The sequence below is a fragment of the Stigmatopora argus genome, chromosome 13 (assembly GCF_051989625.1).
Source record: "Stigmatopora argus isolate UIUO_Sarg chromosome 13, RoL_Sarg_1.0, whole genome shotgun sequence".
Classification (NCBI taxonomy): domain Eukaryota; kingdom Metazoa; phylum Chordata; class Actinopteri; order Syngnathiformes; family Syngnathidae; genus Stigmatopora; species Stigmatopora argus.
The window spans coordinates 8,967,245-8,986,617 of record NC_135399.1 but is presented as its reverse complement, the minus strand read 5'-3'; the positions used below and the strand labels follow the sequence as shown (position 1 = coordinate 8,986,617).

At 39.2% G+C, this 19,373-nt stretch overlaps 2 protein-coding genes across 6 annotated transcripts in view; one reads left to right on the top strand and one right to left on the bottom strand.

Moving 5' to 3' along the window:
* Positions 1–157: 157 nt before the first annotated feature.
* On the bottom strand, positions 158–17,518 carry LOC144087416 (radixin-like). The gene is made up of 14 exons (XM_077617885.1): positions 17,230–17,518; positions 12,297–12,372; positions 8,815–8,898; positions 6,779–6,874; positions 6,583–6,705; positions 5,740–5,891; positions 5,575–5,658; positions 4,173–4,319; positions 3,245–3,341; positions 3,013–3,176; positions 2,658–2,949; positions 1,256–1,348; positions 959–1,177; positions 158–564 (listed from the first exon to the last, which is right to left on the bottom strand). The coding sequence occupies exons 2-14, from the start codon at positions 12,312–12,314 to the stop codon at positions 400–402; spliced, it is 1,734 nt and encodes a 577-aa protein (XP_077474011.1). The 5' UTR covers positions 12,315–12,372; positions 17,230–17,518; the 3' UTR covers positions 158–399.
* The window catches only part of ttf2 (transcription termination factor, RNA polymerase II), a 75,510-nt gene continuing 73,393 nt past the window's right edge, over positions 17,257–19,373 (top strand). For all 5 annotated transcript variants that reach the window (XM_077617873.1, XM_077617872.1, XM_077617874.1 and 2 more), the window contains exon 1: positions 17,257–17,400. The gene's annotated coding sequence lies outside the window, so the exon portion shown is untranslated. The remainder of the gene's footprint in view (positions 17,401–19,373) is intronic.

The window sequence follows — 19,373 nt, the reverse complement described above, 5'->3', positions numbered from 1 at the left end:
TGTTAATTGCAACCTCAAACCAGAAATTTAGCATCAACCATTTCTTACCTTGTGGGCTGAGTTGTTTCGGGATTAGAGATTTTCCAAGACATCAACGGCCTTCTGGGCTTTATTATCCAAGACTGGAGCGAGACAAAGAGCACAAAGAGGCGGCGAATGGGTGAGTTTGATTTGCGTGTGTTTACTGGTCAGCTGATGAGCCACAAGAAGAGAAAACAAAATCACACACACAAGCGAGTTCTAAACAAAGTGTCAGAAATAAAAGTAAGCGAGCGATATTAAAGCTTTAGAGTCATCCGCGAAAGTCGGCCATTTTGCGAGCTGTCCAAAAGATTTGGGGGGGGATTGGCGGATGTTTGGCGAGGCGCAAGGCAGCGCTTTTTGGGGCTTTTGCCGCCTTCACATTGACTCGAATTCATCGACGCGCTGCTTGGTGTTGCCCTGTCGAATCTGCCGCAGCGTTTTGTACTTGTCGCGGCCCGCTCGCACGTTCTCGGCATGGAGGACGTCATTGGCCGTGTCCTTGGTGTCGTCGCGTGCCTCCGCTAGCTCCGAGCTCAGAGCCTGACGGGTGGAAGGAAATGGGAAGTCGTCAACAGTCACACAGAATATTTTCATACCTGTCAACCCCTGCCGATAACTGCCCTTATAAATGATTATGATTCCCCTTACAAACCCCCCAAAAACCTTACAAACACCGTACGACTCGTACGGTGTTTGTAAGGTTTTTGGGGGGTTTGTAAGGGGAATCATAATCATTTATAAGGGCAGTTATCGGCAGAGGTTGACAGGTATGTATTTTATATGTGGAAAAACACTTTTCCTATGAATCAGATGATATGTAAGGATACAAATGCTTTCACAAAATCGGTATTTTTTCCAGATGTACAAGCTTTTTCCTCCAAAAATGAGCAACTTTTTAATTATCATGACTTTTTTTTTTTAACCCTCCACTGACCTGCAGCTGCTGCTTGACACGTTGGTTCTTGTGCGCCTCTGTGACCCGGTCCTCTTCGCTACGCTGACTGCTGACACCGTCACTGAGCAGCTCGGCGCTGGCCTCCTCGTTGCTTTCGTCGTGCTCGTCCTGCTCGTGAGGTGATGCCGCGCCCGGTGACATCATGGCCGCCCGCAACTCCTCCCGCGTCCTCTCCAGGTCCTCCTGCGCCGACAGAGCCTGGATGGCAGCGTGCAGTCGGTCAGACGACATTTTCAGACACCACAATGAGATCGTCGGAGTTGACAAGTTTAGTACTTTGTGCTGCCATTCGCTTGCGTCTTCCTCCTTTTTTCTCTTGGCTTCTTCCAGCAGAGAGATTTTAGCAGTGAACTCTGCTAATTCGGCAGCCTGTCAATCATAAAGCATCATTAGTAGTTTTACAATCCAAAGTGCGTCAGTACAGACTAGAGCAGGGGTTCCCATACATGTTGATAGAGTCTAAAGCAAGGGTGTCAGCTTTAACGTCAACTTGATTTCATGTGGGCCAGACCATTTTAGATATAATATTTAGTTGTTGTTTTTTTATAAATGGATTAAAAGAACTGGATTAAAAGCCCTGAATATTCAGTTTTTATAGATCTAAAACAATGTTTATTTTAGCTTTTTTAAATATATTTTTAGATTTTACGAAATGATTTTTGAACTAAAAACAGAAAAAAATGGATTAAAAAATTACAATTATTGATTTAAAAGGGGGAAAATCAGGAAATGTAATATACATCTATACTCTTCATTTTAATTTGATCCTAAAACAGAAAGTCGGCACTCATGATTTACTTTCCTGGGCCACACAAAATGATGTGGCGGGCCAGATTTGGCCCCCGGGCCGCCACTTTGACACATGTGGTCTAAAGCGAGGTATATCATTGCATAATTGCTGAGCTTGCGGAAGATTAACTCCTTGAAAAGTAGATCTAGGTGCCAAAAAATGTGAACACCCCTGCACTAAGTCATGTGTGATACCTTTCCACAAATGTGGTATGTTACAAGTGCAATCAGTGGATTTCAGTCAGGTGCTTGGCATTTCAGCACAACCCCCATTGGTTAAAGTGTCTATGGAACAATAAGCTGCACCCGCAGTGGCCGATTTGCCCACTCCTTCTAACCCAAACAACAAAGTAGATTGTAGGAGATTGGCTCATTGAAAGGTTGACCTTGGAGCAAAAAAGTTGACCGCCCCCGGACTACAGTATGAATGGGGAGGGAAATTTTTTTTACCCAAAAGCAGCACATCTTGAATTAACGAACCCCCCATTTTTTTTTTTACAGTTTTTAAAAAAGAACTGGAGCAAAGAAATTGACATTATAATAAATAAACTTGGACTATTAGCATTTTTCACATGCAATTAATTAAGTATGATGGCACAGTGATCAAGAGGTGGCTAGCAACCGATTCAGGATGTCCCTCTGCCTACTGCCCATAGTTAGCTGGGATATGCATACCTGTCAACCTCTGCCGATAACTGCCCTTATAAATGATTATGATTCCCCTTACAAACCCCCCAAAAAACCTTACAAACACCGTACGACTCGTACGGTGTTTGTAAGGTTTTTGGGGGGTTTGTAAGGGGAATCATAATCATTTAGAAGGGCAGTTATCGGCAGAGGTTGACAGGTATGATACTAAGTGGACTATGAGTGTGGTGATAGCGAGTACCAGCTGTTCCTGCGTCTTCATCTGATCAGCGGCCTGCTGTGCAAGCGTGGTCTTGGCCTCCTCGGCGGCCTGCCGCTCCTTGTCGAGGCGCTGCGCCTCTTCCTTGGCCCGAAGCCTCTCCTGCTCCAGCTCCACGGCCTTGCGAGTCTGCTCCTCCAACTCTTTCTGCGCCCGGTGCGTCTGCTCCTCGATGTTGCGCAAACGCTCCATCAGCTCGTCCTTCTCGCGCTCCATGCGTTGCTTCTCCTTTTCGGCCACCTCGCGCTTCTTCTTCTCCGTCTCCAACTGCGCCCTGGAGGTCCATCGACGTCAAAATCAAACTCAATGGCAGCCCAATAGTTCTCGTGGCGGTCACCTCTCCATCTGCTTGTGATGTTTTTCCTCACGGGCTTGCGCCTTCATCTGCTGCACCTCGATGGTGTCGGGCTTCCTGCGCCGCATGTACAGCTCGTGGTTGCCCATGCAGAGCGCCAAGATGCGCTTGTTGATGCGCAGGCGTGGCGCGTAGAACACAAAGTCCTGCATCGCGCAGGCGTTTGGATGAAAAATCACAAGATGAACTCTGGGTAAAATACGATAGGGCTTACCGGGGCTTTCTTGTCGATGGGCTTGATGACAAACTTCTTGTCGTTGAAGGAGATGTTTCGGATCTCGCTCCATGGGAAGCCTATCTTTGGTGATAACCTGAAAAAAGTATTGTTCAAAATAACTTCAGAATAAAAGTATGGATACGTGCATATAATTGTGACAGAACGACGATTCAAATTTTGTGAAACGGGTACAATGTTTCGACATATTACCATCAAAAGTTACATTTTTTTCCCAAGAATGATTAAATTACACATTACAAAGTGATTACTTTTTGTTTTTTCCCCCTCTATTTTTATAGGCTAGGTAAAACTAATTAAACAAACAACTTTTAATTGAGTTAAGCCTTCATTTGAAAATTATAAGAACGCATGAATTAAAATTTAGCCAATTTGTTTTCAGTGTAGGACCTAAAAAGGCATAAGTGACCCACTGGATATTCAATAACATTGAGGAATAAAAAATTTGTTGAGTTGAGTAGACAGCTGTTTTCACTGTTTCACCCAACTTCTGAACTAATAAAACCCATTTGCTTTCTGATATTCACTGTTTTTTTCCAAATAAAATTGTGATTAAAGTAGCCGTTTCCCCTATTTCGCAGCTGTCAACAATAGCATGCACAAAAAACGAGACAAAATATACTTTATAAGAGAGTATAAAGTTTCTATTCTCCTGTGTTGTCCAAAGACTACAGAAAAGTCAATTTATCCCCCCAAAAAACAGGAGTTGCCCCCACCCTGAACAACACACCTAGTTAACACCTCTTCTAACCACAGGGAGACGCTGTGTCCACATAAAACCTATCTTTAAGTGTTGGCTCGGAGATGAAAACACAAGCTCAGTGTTTCCTTTTGTATGAAACGCAACCATAAATATTCCATTTTGAAAACTAAAAACCGAACAGGGGATTCTCCAAAATTGCCTTACTTGTCTTCATGCTCGTAGATATTGAGCCCGAGGGCATCGACACCCAGCCACAGCTCGGTGCCTTTTTTATTTTTGATCTCAAAGTAGTTGACTCCGTACATCTCCAAATCCTGAGCGATCTTCAGGTACTCCAACATGGCGTCCTCTCTGCACACAGGTAAGACACACTCATTCCACCATTTAAAGCTTGCCACCAGGGATGTGACAATATATCTATTAAAAAGGTGGTACATGGCGATACTTTGTATCCTAGAAGGTTATTAAAATGCCCTTCCCAATAATCTATCATTCATTTTATAAAGGTAACCTTGTTTAAAAAAAAAAAGCACTCATCAGCTACATGATAATAGCGTCTGTTGACTCATTGCCTGCCATTGACAGCACTATACATCCAATTCATTTTGACTGGAGAGGGCGAATGAACAAGGTTCATACATTCATTTTCTGAGCCGCTTACGGGGGTGCTGGAGCATCTCCCCGCCAACAATGTTCAGTTGGCCTGAATCGGTTGGCAGCCAATTGCAGGGAACATGGCTCACTTTCTGTTCATTTTGGGTCATTTCATTAGGATTTTGAGTCACTTTTTACTTATTTTGGGACATTTCTAATACATTTTCTGTTCAGTGACCCAAAATCAACAGGAAATGACCAATTAATTAATTAACTGCCGATGACGTCCAATCCATTTGAAGTGGGAGGGAACATTCGTTCTGTCGCCGTCGCCCTCACAGTTCAAACGGATAGGACAGGTGTCAAAGTGGTGGCCCGGGGGCCAAATCTGGCCCGCCGCATCATTTTGTGTGGCCCGGGAAAGTAAATCATGAGTGCCGACTTTCTGTTTTAGGATCAAATTAAAATGAAGAGTATAGATGTATATTAAATTTCCTGATTTTCCCCCTTTTAAAACAATAATTGTAATTTTGTGTGTTTTTAGTTCAAAAATCATTTTGTAAAATCTAAAAATATATTTTAAAAAAAGGTAAAATAAACATTGTTTTAGATCTATAAAAAAACTGAATATTCAGGGATTTTAATCCAGTTCTTTCAATCCATTTATATAAAAAAAATCTAAATATTATATCTAAAATGGTCCGGCCCACATGAAATCGAGTTGACGTTAACGAATCGAGTCAACCCGAGTCTGACACCCCTGGGATAGGATGTCTAATGGTGATATACACATTTCATGAAAAGAGTTTGCTTTTCTTTTTATTAGTTGTATTGTATAATAAAAGGTGGAATGGTTTCCTGACCCATGTATCAATAATTATTTTATCACCATATTGTGGGATAATCATTGTTTACCTTTTTTCTTTTGTGAGCCGGCCCGACTTAACTCTTTAACTCATTGGCTGCCAAGTCTATCTATCCCCGTCAAAGGCGCTGAAACATGATCACCCACCTGAGCATGCTTCTGTGTTCCTCATGCCATGTTTGTATTCGATCTTCCCACTGCTCCTTTGTCAGCTTGTGTTGTTCCAGAACTCTTCCAGGCAGAAGTTTAAAAAAATGTCAGCGTGATAACATAATGGGCACCGACCCAACCAAGGGAGTTGAGTATTCCTACCTCTGTGGCAGCAAGCGGTCGGCTGACAGGTAGCCGCTTTTGTGCACATCCTGGTTGTGGTCGCCAAACTTGGTCTGAACCGCGTAGGAGGCCAACAGCACGGCGGTCTCAGGTGGGCAGTAGTTTTCATCATTCAAAATGGCTTCCTTCACCTTGGCGGATCAAAGACAAAACTATGTTGCCATTATGGTTTCCTTCACTGGGCAATGGGTTGCTTACTTGAACTGCCACAGTTCATCAAGTAATTAATTATCCATTTTATTTAGCCCCATGGTAGGCAATATTCTCTTTTTATTTTAAATGTGCATATTTTTCCATTTAAAAAGGAGGGAAAAGAATAAATATGTATTTTCTAAACGTTGTTTTCATTTAAAAGAGAGAAGTAAATTGCTTATTTTTTCTATTTATTTTGTATTTTTATTTATCTACATTTTTAAGATGAAAAGCAGTAAATGGTCTCTTATTTTGAAATGTACATATTTTTCCACTATTTCTCAATTTTCTAAATTAATTTGTTTGTTTTTTATTTAAGAGGGTGAAAAAGTAAATAGTTTTTTTCAGTTTTTCTTTTATTTCTATACATTTTTATTAGATGAAAAGCAGTAAATGATCTCTTATTTTAAATGTACATATTTTTCCACTATTTCACTATTTTCTAAATTAATTTGTTTGTTTTTTAAGGTGAAAAGGTAATTTTTTTTCAGTTTTTCTTTTATTTATATACATTTTTATTAGATGAAAAGCAGTAATTGTTGTCTTATTTATTGCATTTTGTGTTGTGTGATGAAAAAAAATGTAAATACTAATTTAGTTTTTTTTAAATAAAATATTTCTGTAAAGCACCTGAAGGAAGAAGAGCCTCTGCGTAATCTCCTGGATGAGTTCCTCCGAGACGTCCTCTGGAAAAAACTTTGCCCTGAACTTGAACTGCAGAGGGTTTTCCTTTTTCACATCCTGCTGCGTCACCTGAACGCCCAAAAATATACATTTTTAAATGCCACTCTTCAGGAAAACACTGGGTTTTGCTTTCAGGGCTCACCTTTTTGTTGAGCTTGAGCCACGTGATGTAGCCTTTGCTGTCAATGTACTGCAGGCCAAAGAACCACACCTCCCGCAGACCCACGGTCTTCACCACCTGGGGAACAAGTCGATTTTTTTACACTGAATTTCTGAGTTTGCAGAGTCAACAAGCTAAGAGACAACAAAGAAAAAGCGAGTGCTGTCATATCGGAGGTCTAACTAGGAACGTGTGCGGTCGATTGGTCGCCCCGACCGCGACAACGGACGACAAAAAGTCCGGCGACAAAACAAGGTAAAACAACACGGTCTACGCATCAATAAAAGTCAACAATGGCCATGAGCAGTTTCACTGAGCCGACGTGTGAGTGTATAAGAGTTTGTATGTACATGCGTTGTCCCTTTAAGAAGCTCTGTCAGTCAGGGTCTTAACAAGTTCTCCAACAAAAAACAATAAAAGTCTGGGAAATTTGGAGCTTTGCTTTAGCCTAATAATTACTAGGGCATTAAGTATGACTAAATAGTAATTAGCAGTTTGTATTCAGGGAATTTGAGCAACGATTTAAATGGTAATTATCACTTAGCTTCCGGGCGACCAAAAGACCGGCGACCAAAAGTCCAGCGACCAATCGACCGTGTACCACTAGGAACACGATCAGTCAGTGATTGATTTAAGATGACATGTATTGTCATAGACAAATGCTTGTGTGACCTCCTTGTGAAAAGCAGAAACCATAAAAGAAGTGAAAGGCTTCCCTTTCATTTGTTTTCCTTCCTGTGCATCAGTAAAACCTTTCAAGGGCGAACAATGCTGAAAGGCGCCCTTTAACACGCACACACATATATGTGGGAACAAAAAGATCTTTGTCAGTCTAGGAGTGGACAAGCAAGCACCTACTGGCACACATTTGCAGTGTCGCCTTTGCTTTGATGGACAACAAAAGATGACTCAAGAATTATTTGGAAAGAAAAAAAGATAATCATTTTACTTTAACAAAAAAGGGGATTTTTTTAATGTGTACTCATTCTTGGGAATGTGGAGCAATAAGCTGTTTATAAAAGCTGGTATAAAAATTCATGAATAGATTTTTTTTATAATAAAATAGGTATTTTTTTATGAATGTCGTCTCAATGAGAAAATATATAATAAATATGAGAAAGTTGGTATTTAATAGAACCTTTTAATATTGTGAGAAAAGTCTTTAATTTTAATTTAAAATAAAAAGATATGGTCATATGTGTGGAGAAAATATCAGAAAGGAAAAATTTGTAATTCTTTGTGAAACAAATATGAAATAGTAAAAGATAATTATACTCTGCACATTTTCTGTATGAAGGTTAAAATTTCCTGTTGATAAAATATAACGTTTTATATTATTTAATACCATTTTGAGAAAGTTATAAATTTACAAATGTTTTACTCTGTCAAGAAAACTTGAAAAGCTGTAATTTGACACACAAAAAAAATCTAAAAATACGTTTCATATAAAAAGTGATGCCAGACAGTTAAGGGCAAAAACTGCTTTCTACACATTTGAAACAAATGTTTTCACCATTCGAATAGCATGTGATATGCAAATTATTATTATTTTTTTGCAAGAAACAATATGAGCAATATATAACTATCCGCGGCTCGGCAGTTGAGTGGTTAGCGCGTCGGCTTCACAGTGGGAGACCTGGGTTCAAGCCCAGGTCGGTCAACCTGTGTGGAGTTCGCATGTCCTGCGTGGGTTTTCTCCAGGTACTCCGGTTTCCTCCCACATTCCAAAGACATGCATGGTAGGCTGATTAGACACTCTAAATTGCCCCTAGGTATGAGTCTGAGCCTGAATGGTTGTTTCTCTCCTTGTGCCCTGCGATTGGCTGGCCACCAATTCAGGGTGTCCCCCGCCTCTGACCCGAAGTCAGCTGGGATAGCCTCCAGCACCCCCAGCGACGCTAGTGAAGATAAAGCGGTTCAGAAAATGAGATGAGATATAACTATCCCAAACGACAAGTCATTTTCACAACAAAATGACCAAAGAATGAAAAACAAATTGTTGGATTGATGATTGTCACCTGGTCAAAGAGCTGCTTCCCCGTCGTGCTCGGCTGGATGGCAAACTCCAGCTCCGCATCCATGGTGGTAACACGGACATTTGTCTGCGTGACAAACAGCAAAAGTGAAGTATAATCATAATCGGCAAACGGGTTTGGCATGTTCAAACGTCTTTATTTGTTTGTCTGAGAGCGCTTCATGCTGCCTTTTGAGGTCAGTGTTCATTTGTGCCTGCAGTATGATGATAAGACTTCCGTACAAACAGTGTATGCAATGAAGCACAGGTGGCTCGGTGACTGTTAATGCATTATCTGCCATTGGCGGCGAGTGACGTCCAATCCATTCGGACCGGAGGGCTGGCAGCGATGATTCGCATTGCCATTAATCCAGGAGCCGTGAGTTTGCAACCTTAACGGAGGGTGAGCCAAGTTTCAAAACATTTAGAGCATCAGGAGTCCGTGACTTCCTCGAATGCCCCAAGGGCGCTAATCTGGATCGCCTCGCAAGATGTCAACCGACAGACGCTGCCAAATGGTCAAGACAGATTATCCAGATTGTGTTACAGAGTTGACCACTCCTATATTACAGGAAACATAATTAAGTCAACATAAAAGCCACCAAAGAAGAGACAATAAAACTTAGGACTAGTCGCCATTTTGTGATTGCAGGTCGGGGCTCGAATGTGGGTCTAGATGTGGTTTATGACTGTGTGCGGTGTGTGTGTCTGTGTTTGTGTGTATATATGTGTGTGTTTGTGTAGGACGACCGCCTGGTGACACTGTTTGTGCGTGTCCGTGTCCAGACTCAGACAGTCATAATTAAAAGCTCTTCACCGATAAGCTTGTTAGCTGGCTTGCAAGGTCAGCCGCGGTCAACTTCAATTCACACACATATGTTAACTTCAATTCACACACATTAGTTAACTTCTCTTTTTGTTCACATTAATTAGTCATTTGTGACTGTAAAGTATCTTTTTTATTTATTAAGTATCTGGTTTTACTCTATTGGATTTTTTTTCTTGTAATGTTTGCAATTGTTTCCACCTTTAAGTTATACTAATATGCTTTTTTTGTCATTGTAAAATTATAACCATTCAGTTTGAACTTTTGTTTGGAATATTGCACATTTCTGAGGTATTTGGATTAATTATAAACTTTTTCCTATCATTTTTGTTTGCATATAAAATCAAACACTATTATTTTTAATGAATACATTCTCAAATTATTTTAATATAAAATTATTTTCGCAGCGTAATACACAATTTCCCGACCTTTAAAAATTAAATTACTTTCTCATGTTTGTTTCCAATTCATGAAAAATGTTATTTATATTTTTAGTAACCAAAGTTTGTATGTTTTGTCAATGTAAACTTAACTAATTTAGTAAAGTTATATATCTCCAGAAATATTTGGATTTCTTTTGTACAAATAAGTTGATTTTCCTCCTTGCAAAAAAATACATTTTTTTTAATTTGAATATTTACAGACAAGGATTGCCCATAAAAAAAGTCATAAAGTACAAGGCCACAAACATTTCCCAGGACTAATTTGAGCGTGTAGATGAGACCTCACCCCAGGCAGGGTGATGCGGATTCTTCTTTGTACGGAGGTATATAAAACATTTTTTATAACATTTTTATGCGCTGCAGCAACACACTTTGCAAGTGAAAGCCTCAGCATTACGTCAGCTCTATTTGTTGGCCCCATCATGTAAGAATGAGGAAACGATCAAGTTGCTCTCGTGTGTGATGTTGCATTGTGCGACGCTTGCGGGCTTCATAACAAATGAAACATGAGATTAAGATAAGGAGGTGCACTCATTAATTTGAATATCTAGTGCTCCACTGAAAAATAACTTGTCTTAATAGAATTGAAAAAGAACATTTATTGATGTCAATGAGTTAATTTCACTTCTACTTCTCTTTTATGTGCCGCTGCTTTGAGATGACTTTTTATTATTACACAAGAAATTATGGTAAATCCAAGGTTTTCCTCCCAGTGCTTTATTAGCCTGGTGGGCCACTAGGCTCATCAAATACAAAGGCATTTTGAGAACTTGATGTCAGCACACATCATACAAATGTGCTTTAGTGACACATTAAAGCCGCCTTTTTAAGTTTGTATGACACATAACCGACTTGTCAATGACAGGATCATGAATTATAATTTTTGGAATACTGAACAAATGAAATGATTAAATGTGATTGTGGGGTGCAAACAAAAAACATTGGGCCTTGATTTCAGATCTTGTAGGGTCTTGGAACACAAACAGCATTGAAAGATGACCTAAGGTTGTTTTTTTGAATAGCCCGCAACCTCAGCTAACACCACTAAGCTGGTATACGTGTTTTTAACAAGCCTAGCTGTAGGGCTCCACACTACATAAAACAGCGAGTGAAAGGGCCCCATGTGTTTGTGTAAGGGGCACGGGAGGATAATATAACCAGACTGGGAGTTTCCCCTCAAGGCAGCATCAAATATCGGAGGTGGGCTTCAACAAAGTGCCCCTCTCACTCTTCTCCCCCATCCCATTCCGACAAACACCTCATGCGTGCCTTTGAATGGTAAAAGGAACGTTAAATGTGGAAACATTGTGACTAATAAATTAGGGTGGAAGAAATAAATATTTGTATGTATGCAATTTACAGACTTATACCACATGCCCACAATTATAGGATTTACAGTCCCACAGAGTATCCTAATGACAAAATGTAATATTTAGCCTTCATTTTAATTTACGTACGTAGTATTCTACTTGTATAAATGAATGATAGGCAGATAGCCACCTTTTGTCGGAATACACTAGCCATGTAGAGCAAGATTTTAGTACGTTCATCAACCCGTAGTTACGAAGTTCGCTAACCTTTTTTCCGAATTTGGTTACAAGACATTCCGGATGTAACAGATTCCTTAAACGTAAAGGCTCCCCTGGTATTACTGTCAGCTCACTGTGTGCGATTTCCTCCATTTCGCTTCTGTGTACAATTTTAGTGGTTTGAACGCATCGCTAAGGCACTACTTCTTCTGATGTCGGTGTTCTGGTAACCATTGCACAATTGCCCCACCCGGCGGCCGGGAGGGGAACTACACAACCGGTTGTCTATTTTTCTTATCTTAATAAAAACAACTATCTTCATTTTTTTAATTTAATGCCGTATTTTCTCGCATATAAGCCGCTCCCGCGTATAAGCCGCGCCGTTAAAAACCGTTGAATTTTTAAATTTCTCGCGTATAAGCCGCCCCCTTATTCATGGTTTTAATAGGGAGTACAAATGTGTTACTTTGAAGGGGAAAATCTTAGTAAAAATCCTCGGACATGGTATTTCTGAGATACTGTATGAATCAAAAGCATATTATTGGGGTCAATATCATAAGCAAGTTATGTGGTGACATCTATTGGTGCCCCCAAGGTTCCGGGGGGAAAAATACACTCGTTCGGAAATGCACTTTGAGGTCTATCGTATGTTTGAATGTCTCAATAGTGAAATTTACAGAAAACTCACCGGCTTGGGCATCTTCATCCTCTCTTTGCCTGTCGTTGGCTGCTGAGAAAAGAGAAAGAAGTCGTCCTCTGTTTTCCTATCAGTGACAAAACACACAACAGCTTTATTAATGCAAGAAACACATTCTCATTGGAATCTGAATTGAGAGTTTTTCCACTTAAAGTAGGTCAGACTTTCTATGAAACTTTCCAACATTTTCATCGCAGGGGGATTTACATATTAAAATGAATCTTGTCATTTCTATAATCCCATCCAAGATTTAAGAAGTAAGGACAGAGACTGTATTTAATGGGAAACCTTCCAATCATTACTTCGCTTTTAGGACAAGTCCTTAAGGTAAACGTGGCCTAGAACAGGAGAGACCAGGTGGCCTTCTATGCGAAAAAACTGACATCTAATATTTTTGGAGATAAAACATTCAACCATTTTTCCATTTCTCACTTAGAATCTAGCATTATGTCGATCAGCAAAAATTCTCTGAGACCTTCCATCCAGTAAAGGGATGAACATGCAAATTTTTAATCCTTTTGACTAATTCCTGACATTAAAAAAAGAACCTCCAGTCTAAAGAAGGCCGATTGGAGGGACCTCCTAGTGAGCATATTCAGTATAATATATACATTATGGCTAGATATGTCCTAGCTTCAATGACATCATTTTCAGAGGCCCATCGCGTAAAAAAATACAGAGGTTTTAAAATTAATCTATTTTTAAATATGAACTCATTAGCTGCCATTTGCTGCAATTGATGTCCAATCCATTGTCACTGGGTGAATATCAGTAAAACATGATCAGTCAATGCCACCCTTCAAATTGGAAATGGATTAGAAGTCTATAAATGTCAATGTCAGTGAAAGAGTTCAGAGATACTGTGTGGAGTTTGCATATTCTCTTTGTGTGGGTTTTTTCCAACATTCCAACTTTACAACGTCTTTTTGAGTCTGTATCCGTTTCTATAATAGCGGTAGCTCCGTCCACTCTTGCTCGTTTTGTGTTTTTGCTGCTGTTCTGTCTTAATGATCTGATTTGGTGATTCTTAATAATCCCATTTACTTTGATTTGCTTTGTACTTTGTGCTTTTGCTTTGTTGTTCTGTCTAATCACCCTCTGCTACTGTCATAATGAAATTTCCCGAATACGGGATGAATAAAGTTATCCAATCCAATCCAATCCAATTCCCAAAAACATGCCTGGTGGGCTGACTGAACACTCTAAATTACCCCTAGGTACCAGTGTAAGCGTAAATGGTTTTCTGACACCTCGTGCACTGCGATTGGCTGGCCACCAATTCAGGGTGTCAGCTGGGATAGGCTCCAGCACCCCCTGCAATCCTTGTGAGGATAAGGGGTTTGGTAAATGAATGAATGTACTGTACATAGCATAAAATCAGGAACTTCGACTGCTTGCAAAAATAAAAGTACCCTATAGTATCGATCATTGAATAATTAGTATAAGCGATATGAACAATTCTATAAATTTGCTTTTGGCTCCTATGTTCAGACATCATTATACATGGCTGGATGATTTTGCTGCATCTACTGGCTCAGTTATCACTTCACGCCAAATTACATCGTCGGCTTTGTTCCGGAACGGCACGGTGAGTATGATTGGACACTGTAAAATTTAATCATTTTAATGGCTAAGGCTTTATGACAAAGCACACCTCAAGTGACCTTAATGTGTGAGGGTGCGTGTGTTTGTTAAAACAGAGTGTGTCTATGTTTGGAAGGTCGCAGTCTAAAAATGGGAAGACCTGCTACAATATATAATAACACAAGGACAATTAAAAGCAATCAAAGGCATGGTCTGAATTTTATGAGAAATTATTTGGGTTGTTTACCAGCAAATATTGCAAATATAAATGTCACATTAAAAGTATAAAGACAATTAAAACAAAGTTGGAATAAGATACGTTTATGTGTACAGTTCATAAAAATACTAAATATTGTATTTTTATCTATGGAATAATCAATTGGGAAAGAATGAAATTGGGATTTTATTCCAGGTTGTTCTACTTGAAATATCAAAATAGAAACAAAAAGTAAGTTTACAAGAAAAAATGACTTTTCTACTAAACTAAAGTCTTTTTTTTATTTGCAGGAAAGTTTGAAATATAATGGAAGTGAAGTACAATTATTAAAAAGGTTTTTCAGTAGATATATTTGACTAACATGCAAAAAATATTACAAGTGCAATTCTTTTTTTTTTTAATTTAAGTTAGGGAAAATAAAACTCGAATTTATTCGATAATATATTTATAGTAGTTAATAATTCAAAAATAAATATTAAACAATTAGAATGCTACAATAACATTATTTCACATAAAAAACATGCAAGATGTGAGTCATTCTTAAGTCACAGGAAAAAAGTAGTTGGAAAAATTGTAATTTTACGTTATATTCCAAATATTTGTTAATAAACTGGCATTTAATTTTGGTGTGCAATTGCTGATGTGTGAGTCATTTCATGGTTACCCAAGATAAGTCCTACTTGAGCATTTTCATTTCCGTTTCTACTTCCTGCTTCAACTTTGGCCTAGAACCCTTATGAGTTTAGTAAGTAGACCTATTGATATACAAAATACAGCGGAAACTTGCCTGTGAGTTGGCTGAATTATGAAAATATTTCTGAAGAAACGAGAGGTTAAAAACAGTAATAATGAGCATCTTGTGCTTTGATACGGAAGAGGGTATCCCCCTTTTCGTAACGGTTAAAACAAAGAGATGCAATCTTCTCTTCTTGGTGTTAAAGAGTTAGAATGACTGTTTAAAAAATACTTCACGATAAGATTCAGAGAAGAGAACACAAATATACCTAAAAGGGGGAAAGCAGTGATGAACTGAGGAAATTGTGTAAAAATTGTGCATAATTTTTCCATGTAATAGATCTATTGTAAAAAAAAATCAATTTCATTCTCATAAAACATGTTTTTTTATTTTTTTAACCCGGATATTACAACAAGGCTCCAGCACGGCCCACTACCCTTGTGAGGATAAGTACAGAAAATGAATGACTATTACAACAACATGCACCAAAATGTGGGAGATTTTTATGAATAATGTTCTTTTGTGTTTTCATACAATGTCGATTTTTTTTTAAAGAAGGAAACCAGCCCCAATAAGAAAGAGAAACCCAAAACCATGCTCGATAGATATCAGGTGTCAATAAGCAACAAACCTCTTCCTCAAATGAGATGTAATTTGGTCCCAAGTGGAGGCTTGATCAACGGTAAAATGTTTGCTTAACAAACAATAGGGATAATAAAGTCAGACATTGAATTTAAATTGGGCGTATGAAATAACAATATGGGCAAAAATATTTTGGGAAATTAAAGACATCTTTTAGAGAAAACTAGAGGACCTCAGCCTAAGTTTACAACTACAAAGCATTTTCATATTTCTGACCTTTGATAATAATCGATGTATGATTTATTCAGCTATCTTGAACACAGACACACAATCAACCAAACAGATAGATACATATAGGGAATTGAATACATAACCACCGCCATCAGTAGCAATGGTAACTTAAACTTCTTATGGCTTTTAAAACGGTTTGGTTTATAACAAACTGCTTTAATTTGGCTAAAATTCAGGAGATTAATTTAAATTATTATTTTTGTGAAAAACTAAGTCTGAATAAATTATATCAACTGCATTTCAAAGAATATACTTGTGTTGACTGTATACTGTTGTTATCGAGTGGCACCGACACAAAATGGCCGTAAAATGAAAACGGGCATCCCGTTTAGCACAGGCACCCTTTTCGCATCGTGTCCAAGAAACATGTTCCGACAAATTTGGGTGAGGTGGGATTGAGCGACAGGTAAAATAGCCAATCACGGCGCTCCTTTGCTGATGCTTGGCCAATCCTTGGAGTTGAAAATTCGTGGTGAACCGTGAGTGTAAACGACAACCGTCCTAGCCAATCATAACAACCCTTCTTTATTTGTTGACCAATAGGCGTGCTTTAAAACTCAGCGCTTCTGGACGGTAGGAGGCTGCCTTGGCTACCGGCGCCTGATTAACAGCCGCGTTTAAATGACAGCTGGTGACGTACGAAAACGGGCTAAAATAGCGGATGATGAAGGGTGATTCACAGTGTCTTAAAAAACGTGGGGTTGACGCACCGGACCAAATCAACGTCGGCTAACTCACAAACTTAAACAACCTCAACTTATTAAAGCCATGTGTGTTAACGCCATCAAAGCTAATCTTGGAGGCAGCCAGGTAGGAATTCAGACCCAAAAGCTGCTTCAAACAACATTCTCGTTACGATCACAGAAATACAAAACGAGCCACGCTAATGGAAAGAAATAATACGTCGAGACATGAGCTGACTCCTAAATACAGACAGCTACAAGTCATTTTATGCCCCGGAGGTGCTGCTTACGGGGTCAACTAATTAGCCTGGCCGCTAAGACGCACCAAATTGACACACCAGCCATTCTCCCAAAATAAACGCAAACCCGACGCCGGAAAACGCCGAAAAAGCAAAAAAATAGCCCGTGGTAACAATGGAAAAAGCTCACTATTACGACGGCGCCGAGTGGAGGTAAATGGTGCCTACGATGGAGCCTTGCCCCCCTCAAAACAACCAGTCCAGCACCCTGGCTCTCAGTGGACGCCAGGTACGCCTCGAAACCGAAAAAGTTGGGACAAAAAGTCTAGCAAATGTACATTAAATGAGCCTCTTTTCAAAATTGCAACATGACTTAAGGCTCCAGCCGCTAGTCATTTGCCCCGGAGATGCCCCCTATCCCCCGGAGGGGGGCAACTAATTAGCCTGATCGCTAATAACACACCTCACCTCGATGGCTAAAATGACACCCCTCCGCTCATCTTCCCAAACACGGAAGACGTCAAAGAAACGACAAATATCCCAAGTAAGTAAAAATAAATAAATAAATACATCACCCCGGCTCCGAACTCACCGGTACGGCCGATCTGCGTTCAAGGTAAAGGATGCCTTTGATGGAGTGTTGTCGCCCGGCCACTACCAGCCGACTTCGCACCTCCTACCGCCTCCTCCTGACCCAATCGCCACTGCTTTATATATCCACGCTGCGGGTAAAAATAGCCGGACGCCGAGCTCACAGATAAGGGTAAGAATCGTCACACACGCGCACACACACACTCACGCGTACTGTCAATATGGCTGACCAAGTTGGTAGTGAGGCGTGGTAGTGGTGAGCGATTGCTCACCCTCATCAGCCTCACGCTCGTCTCTCACTTCTCACTCTACTCATCACTCATTCGCTCCTCCCTTCTGCAAAAAGATCAGTTTTTTTAAAACCTTTGTGCCCCAAAAAGTCGGCCTTGAAAAGGAAAATATGCGTCATCAAACTGTTAAATACTGTAATTTGAGATTGACATATATTCAGAAAGATGAAGGAATAAAGCCCAAATATTACAGTGTTATACTACTTTGATTGCCTGGCAACCAATTCAGGGTTTACCCTGCCTACTGCCCATAGTTGGCTGGGCTCCAGCACCCCCACGCCCCTTTTGAGGATTTTTGGAAGGGAAAATGAATGAGTCAAAATATTTAATAATAGAGGATGACTCAAAAAGCAGTTTTCCACCTAAGCAGCCCAATTCAAAGCTTGGCATGCCTTTAACCAACCCTACAAATAGAATAAAATGGGGTAATCAATTATATAACTCTTACAAAATTCCGTTCCTGACCTCATTAACCCCATTGTCCCAAAATTTACTCACTATTTTCCTCTTCACATTAAAATCAAGTTTAATAATAATCTCATGATTAATTTTTGGAGCTATTGGCAGCAGTTAAGTTTCAAAACAGGTGGTCTTTTTATGTAAACAGTCCCTAAAGATTTCCCCGCCTATCAAAATAATTGATTTATTTGATAATGGATTAGTCGTCAATTAGTTAATTAAACATTGCAACCCTAGTTTTACTGCCCATTAGAATAATCTATTTTGACCGGGATAGCAAATGAGTTAGCAAATGAGTTAAATATTTTCAGGGGTTGGCTGACATTATGGGTGAAGGAAAACTGATATGGTATAGATCTTATGATGAGTAAAAATGAGTGACAGAAAAGACCTCACATGGTGTTAACTTATTTTCTTCCTGTGTGAGTCACACTCCTATCTCAAATAGTCAAATGTCATAAAAAAAATCATCATGGTAACACAGCCTTTCAAAACAAAGCATTATGTTAATGTTGTATTACAGCCCCAATTGAGCATTTCAGTGGGTAAAGACTGCTTTCTCTTTGTGAACTGGTGAAATATGTTTCAAGTTGCAAAAATGTATCAACCTGTATTTCTATTTTCTTTGTGGCAATTTCTGTCATTTTGACATTTTTCAACCAAACAGACTTGTAATAGCAAAATATCACAGTTAACAGAAGCAAACTATGATTTTATCGCAAGAGAAATATTCTGGTCTAATATAGCCTTTTCTGAACATATTTGATCCATTTTCATGATTATAATAGTAATAATATATTAGTAGTAATAATGAATTGGATCAAACATGCTATATGTAAACAGATGCTTCATATTGCATTATTCATTCAACCCAAACTAGATGCCTATAAAATGCTAATATATGCCTAACTAATATTTTGAATAGAAATGCTCATTTTAATATGAAGATATAGATCCTAAAAAAATCAAAACATTTTACATCTAAAGCTATCATTTCATGAACAAATGGATCAAAAAGCAACATGTCACCTTTTTGTATATCGTATGGGAAAATATAACTTTTGCGATTGTATTGGGGGGGTGGGTAATCCTATTTTTTATACAAATATAGAACATTTTCTCATTTTCAGGCGTGTTTGTGCAGCGTTTAGCTTTGTCCTAAAATAGTTGTGAAACACTGACATGATGTGGCCGCTTTAAGTAGGATTGTTCGTTGCCAAGGCAACTGACAATCATCAACAGGCCGCCAGCAGGTGTCGTCTTTGTCCACATGGTGTCAGTAAAATACTTTAATTTGATTAGAAGCCACCTGTAGCTCCACGTGTCATCAGTAATAGAATACAACAGCACTCAAAGCTTGAGTTTTGTGAATTTTCAATACATATTTTATTTGCCT

Bases quoted from the DNA above. Each gene is read 5' to 3' on its own strand.
- LOC144087416 (XM_077617885.1), bottom strand. The intron at 5,659-5,739 runs GTAGGAATACTC...TCTGCCTGGAAG, and splicing joins GACCGCTTGCTGCCACAGAG to AGTTCTGGAACAACACAAGC. The intron at 4,320-5,574 runs GTGGGTGATCAT...ACCTGTGTGCAG, and splicing joins GAACACAGAAGCATGCTCAG to AGAGGACGCCATGTTGGAGT.